At 30.3% G+C, this 6,645-nt stretch overlaps 1 protein-coding gene across 1 annotated transcript; it reads left to right on the top strand.

Moving 5' to 3' along the window:
• The first annotated feature begins 4,584 nt into the window (after positions 1-4,584).
• PRA1.E (prenylated RAB acceptor 1.E) lies at positions 4,585-5,642 on the top strand. Its single transcript, XM_028081322.2, has one exon. It carries the CDS (start codon positions 4,713-4,715, stop codon positions 5,274-5,276), a length of 564 nt encoding a protein of 187 aa, XP_027937123.1. The 5' UTR covers positions 4,585-4,712; the 3' UTR covers positions 5,277-5,642.
• The last annotated feature ends 1,003 nt before the right edge of the window (positions 5,643-6,645 follow it).

The raw sequence follows: 6,645 nt of genomic DNA, 5'->3' as shown, positions 1-6,645 counted from the left end.
CTCATTTTCTTTCCCCCAATCCCTTTTTCTTCTATTTTCTCCATTCTTTTCGTGGTGAAACCCAAATTAATTGTCCTATCCATACATAAAAACGATTTTTTAGTCGAAATACCAAAATATTAAAAATTTACTACTTCTTTCAGAAAGAAGAAAATAAAATATTATATATATTTTCTGTAAAACGTAAAACTTAAAATAAAGAGAAAAAAAATATCTTATAAAGAATTCAATGTAAAGAGGATATTTTTATTAACATTAAGACATGTTTAAATTTATACAATACCTATATTTGTCATCCATATTCACTAGATTCAATCTTCATTACAATGGGAAGAGATCTCATAAGAAGCAACTGCTAATTATGTATATTATAATTTTTCTAGATTAATACACTTTCATCACATAACGAGTAAGAAAACAAAAATTATGCAAAGTGTTTAATAAAGTGTTGTAAACTCTTATCGAACACAGCTTTTTGTTTTTATTTTTACCTACAAATAAAACTTGAAGCTAAATATGTAAAATGGGTATACAACTTCATAAATGCAGCTAAATTGTGGTGATCTGAAGAAATTTCCTTGCAGTTGGGTGGCCATAATAAATATGATAAAGAAAAGAAGTTGTCATGCTGTGGAGAATGGTTCATGCAACCTAGATTTCAACTAAAATAAGTTTTACCCCAAAATTTCAATCCATTTCTTCGTATATATTTTAGTGTAGTTAAAACTAATATATAATTGATATTTTAAAAAATGACATGATTTGTTATAAGTATATTATTTTTGTTCGTAGTGATTTGATCATTAGTAAGTTTAGTCACTTCAAAAGATTGAATCTACGATCATTCATGGCTCGTGAATGATACTTGTAGCACTCATTTCAACTTAATTTGTAAATAAAAGGAGTTTCTAAGTTTAACCCAATCATTTGATAACCTGGTTTTAAGATAATATGACTATTAAATAAATAAAATTTTATATTTATAACATAAAAGAGATAATTAAGTGTAAAATAATCATTATAGGAGTGTAAAAAATATTGGTATCAAAATATTGTGATGGTTCTTAAAAATTTCTTCACACGAGCATTTCATGATCCTTTGGGCTAAAGATGACAACAGGTCGGGTCGGGCACAGATAGTGTCTATCCGACCTAAACAAAAAAATTCATTTGTTACATGTTTCGTTATCCACGCTGATATCCATTTAAAAAATATTCTTGGGTATTTTAAAATTCACTAATATCCGTGGATACCCGCAAATATTTAAAAAATATATTTTATAAATTTTTAAAATTAAATTTATATAAAATTACAAAAAAATGTAAAATAAAATGTAAAATAAAATAAAATAAATATTAATTTAATTTGATCTAATAAAATATAATTTTAATTAAATTTAACTTAATAAAACATAATTTTAATTTTAATTTTTTATAGATAATAGGTATCCGCAAATGAGGATAATATGATGCTTGTACCCGACCCGTTTATAAATAGGTATTAAAATACTTGATATCTGTTACCCGTGAATAACAAATATCCACAGGTATTAATTATTTGTCATGGATTCTATCTGTAGATATTCTCGGATACAAATATTTTTATCATCCCTAATTTGGACTAATGAAGATTGAACTTTATTATTTAGGTCCATATAACTAAACCCTAAACCCTAAACAATAATATGGGTTGTTTATTCATTGCACTCCCTCTTTTATTTTTGCACTTCCATATATGTGATGTAATGATAATTTTATTCTTTCTTTCTCCCCTGCTCCAGCCATGTATCCAGCGGTGGTGCACCTATTTACTTCCAGTGCCACCTTTAGATCTACCATATGAGAAAGGAAGGAGAAGAACAGAAAAAAGCATAGGATCATAGGATCATACTATGGAAGAAAGGAACATCATTCTAGAATGATCTTTCGAAACATCTGAAAATTATTTTTCTAAATATGTTTTAAATTTATAATGTAATTTTGGATTCAGATTTTTTTCAATGTATATTTCAAAATGCATTATTTTTAAAGCATTCAGAATTCTGTAATTTAGAAAGTATTATGGACTTCTTATGATGCTCCCGATGGTTTAATTTTGCTCAAGTATTTATATCGGACACGCATCCATATTTTATACTTTAAGATATTTTATCAATACTTATTAATGAAGTATCTAATCTATAAAACAATAATATTTTTATAATGATACTAATTTATAATTTTTTATAGGTTAAATTACTCTTTTGATTCCTTTATTTGTCATGAAATTTCAGTTTAGTCTTCGAGTTTTTCGTTGTCTCAATTTGGTCCTCATTTTATTAAAAATAACTCAATTTGGTCTCACCGTTAACTTTGACCAGACGGTATTAAAGTCAATACCACGTGTCAATTTATGGTTTTTTTGATTTTTTAAATTCTTTTTAATTTTTTAAAAAAAAATTTAATTTTTTTTTCTTTTTGACACGTGTCACTTAACAGTTGTGCCATGTGTCAAAAAAGTAACTCAATTTGGTCCTTATATTTTTTTATAGTTTTAGTTTAGTTTCAATTTTTGTAAAAATGAAGTAATATTGTCCTTCCTCAAATTCACACTAAATTTACTTTTTTATAAATTTTATGGTGATATTCTTACTAAAATTAACGTTTTATTAAATATTTCTATAAATATTTTAAATTAACTTTAAATTCTACACAAAATATTGGACTTTGATTTTATTTTGAACTTGAAATTTAGTTCCTAAACTTGTATGTGACAAGTTATTTGATTTTTAATATTTACTAAGTTTGTAATATATGATACATTTGATGCCTTTGTATATAATTACAAAATTGTTAATTTTTGAAATTAAGTTTGGGGTTTAACTTTGTTTAATAATAAAACTAAAAAAAAACTTATTTAAAAATATTTCTACAAATACTTAATAAAAATGTCAATTTTATTAGGTTAAATCATTCTAGAGGTCCCCATTTTTGTAGCGAAATCTCAAGTAGGTCCCCCCATTTTTATTTGAATCAATTGAGTCCCTATTTTTGAAAATTCGTTGCAATCAGTTCCTTTCAGTTAGTTGTCCAGTAATAGTGCTAATTATGTGCCACGTGTCAGCACGTGATTTTTTTGATTTTTTTTTTTTTTAATTTTTTTGTTATAATTTTTTTAAAAAAGTTTAAAATTGTCACGTGTCAATCTGACATTGTGCCACGTGGCAGAGACAATGTGATGTGGTAGTGACAGTGCCACGTGTCACTATTGGATGTGAAAAGTCTCAATGTAGTCCTTATATTTGTTATTTTGTCTCAATTTAGTTCCAATTTTGTTAAAATTGAATTAATTTCATCCTGTATCAAATTTAAATTTTATATAAATTTTACAACGGTATTTTTATTATAGTTGATAATTTTAAATATTTATATATCCATAATTTATAGATAAATGTTGGTGTTGTTTTAAAAATAAAAACTTTATAAATTCAAATATAAAATTTTAAAAAAATTATAACAATTCTAACGTTTGTGTATAAATTATATATAAAAAAATAATATGGGCTGTTTATTCATTGCACCTCCCTCTTTTATTCTGCACTTCCATAGATGTGATGTAATGATAATTTTATTCTTTCTTTCTCCCCTGCTCCAGCCATGTATCCAGGGGTGGTGCACCTATTTACTTCCAGTGCCACCTTTAGATCCACCATATGAGAAAGGAAGGAGAAGAACAGGAAAAGCATAGGATCATAGGATGGAAGAAAGGAACATTAATTTTTTAAATATGTTTTAAATTTATAATGTAATTTTAGATTCAGATTTTTTTTAATGTATATTTCAAAATGCATTATTTTTAAAGGCATTCAGAATTCTGTAATTTAGAAATTATTATGAAGTTCATATTATATTCTCCCATACATTAATTTTGGTCACATATTTGTGTTGAATATGTATCTATATTTTATACTTCAAGATATCTTTTTGTTACTTACTAATGGAACATCTGATTTATAAAATAATAATATTAATTTATAATTTCTTTATATTAACAACTTTATATATATATATATATATATATATATATATATATATATTATATGTATGATATCGATATTTTCAAGATAAACATAGAAACTAATAAGATACTTATATCAATACACATATCGAGAATATCGTAATAAAACTTCTGCACAGATAAATTAAAGAAAATTGCGTGAATTTACTTTTAAAATACATCATAATTAATCGTATTAAACAATATAATTATTAGCTAATTATTTTCTTGTTCAGGTATCTTCCAACGGAATTAAATCAGTATAAAACAAAAACTTCAATAGTAATAAATTCTGTATAATAGAAATTATAGGATGTCATAGTTTTGTTAATTAATATTATCATTATTAATAAAAATAATGAAATAGTTATTATTATTATTTAGAAACAAACAATAAATTATTATTTTAATTTATTTTGTTATATTTTTTCATCTTTTTTTATTTTCTTGTCTAAACTTTTATGCTGTATCGATCTGGTTTCTTGAATTTATTTTGCTTAAACAATAGATTATTAAAATGGAAATTAAGATATTATTTTGCTGGAAAGTGCAATGGGGAGAAAGCAAAGGAAAAGGAAATTAAACAGCCCTAAAGAGAGAGGGAAAGTGAAATCAATCCTCAATCAAATAGCATATACAGACATGCCACACTTCCAGATCTAACCTACGTTCCCAAATGTCCAACATTCCCACCGCCGGCTATGGCACCATCGCCGGCGCCACCACTGCCACTCCGCCGACCACCACCACCACCTCCTTCGTCACCCCTCGGCCATGGCGCGAGTTCCTGGACTTCTCAGCCCTCTCCCGCCCCTTCTCCTACGACGATGCCATGATCCGACTCCGAAGAAATCTCAGCTACTTCCGCTACAACTACGCCGCCGTAACACTACTCATCGTGTTCCTCAGCCTCCTCTGGCATCCCATCTCCATGATCGTCTTTCTCCTCGTCTTTGTTGCCTGGTTCTACTTCTACTTCTCTCGTCACGGCCCCCTCGTCGTGTTCAACCAAACCCTCGACGACAGAGCCGTGCTCTGCGGTTTGGCGTTTATCACTGTCGTCGCGCTCGTCTCCACTCACGTTGGCCTCAACGTCTTGGTGTCTTTGATCGTCGCCGTGGTGTTCGTTGGCCTGCACGGTGCGTTTAGGGTTACTGAAGATTTGTTTCTCGAGGAGGAAAGTGGGTTGCTTTCCGTTGTGGGAACTCAGCCTCTCAGAACTAATTATACCCCCATTTGATTACATTCAATTCCGCCACCACCATCGGGTTTTTGAATTTTTCTTTTCCTAGTTTGAGAAGTATAAATGTGCAATTGAGAAAGGCAGGGCTCAATTTTCGAAGCTGGGTACTTGGTTTTGAAGAGTAGTCGCGAATCGCAAGTGTGTTAATTTCCTGAGTGGGGATGGGTTTGTAACTGTGTTTGTGGGGAGGCATTGATCAACATTGAATTGGGTATTGGAATTAGGTGTGGCTTTATCGATTTCTGTCATAGAGGCACGACGATTTTCCGAGGATAAAAATTTGTTCCCCATGGAGCTATTTTGCTTATTTATCAGTTCCTTGTTTACATTCTATTTGATAAGTTTGGGTCTCTTTCTGCATAACCTCATTTTCTTCCATCGCAGATCTGTAGTCTATTTAACGTGTCTTACAGATGACGGTTTTGTTTCTGTTGGCTGCTATGTTACTCGTGGTAATTTTCATCATTTGCTTAACCTTAAACTGAACTCGTTACCAAATGTTGATTGTATTTTGCTTGTAGTCTTGGAATTGTTCATTTTCTCATACCTGTTACAGGGGCGGGCCCTGTCATATTTTATGTTGGTTTGCTCTTTATTGATTGCATAGCCTTTTACTTGTGGACTTTCTGTAAAAATTTCTTTGGGGGGGTTTCTCGCGATTCTTTAAGCTGAAAGAAAGTGGAAGTCTTCCTCATCATTGTTGAATGTTGCTGGGAATAAGGTAAAGCACACTGAAAGGGTGAAAGGGGTGTGGGGGTGAGTTTGGGAAGAAAGCTATTATAATATTATAGTAAAGCGTATTAAAAGGGTACCTGAAAGATGGCTGGGTGAATATTATATGAAGATTAGTATGTGTCGATGCAATGATGAGCGGCGCATGTCTGGCGTGAATTGGTAATCAGCTTTTGCTCCCCCTGGTTTTTATGATGTTTATGTGAGGAGAGAAGATGAATGCAATCATGAATGGTTGGTTTAAGAATAACATTTGTCTTCACCTTTTAAGTTTTTGGTGATTTCCAGATATGATTCTTGATTTGTATGCTACAATGATTATTAGAATGGGACTAATTTTATCCTTGATGTATAGTTGTTTTGGAGGCTGCTGCTTGTCATGACGCGATTCTAAAGTTTATGCTTACTCTTTGGGTTGACATGCACGATGTCTCCCCCACTGTCTATTTGGTCGTTCATTTTAACTCTAAACTCCTCACTTTTGACGAATAGTTTTTGTGTGCCTCTATGTGTGTGTGTGTTTTTGTAGATGGTGATTAACGTAATAGTGCAGGAACTAGGAAGCCTTTTGACTTGAGATATGGATATGATAGAAATGTGTTTGAAAAATGACATTGGAATCTTTCATGGTTTG

This window comes from Vigna unguiculata, chromosome 7 (genome assembly GCF_037176805.1).
Source record: "Vigna unguiculata cultivar grain cowpea cultivar isolate G323 ecotype 2 chromosome 7, ASM3717680v1, whole genome shotgun sequence".
Lineage (NCBI taxonomy): Eukaryota > Viridiplantae > Streptophyta > Magnoliopsida > Fabales > Fabaceae > Vigna > Vigna unguiculata.
Note: the sequence above shows the minus strand (reverse complement) of the source record. Positions and strands in the feature narration are given on the sequence as shown.

Bases quoted from the DNA above. Each gene is read 5' to 3' on its own strand.
- PRA1.E (XM_028081322.2), top strand. From the start codon at position 4,713: ATGTCCAACATTCCCACCGCCGGCTATGGCACCATCGCCGGCGCCACC.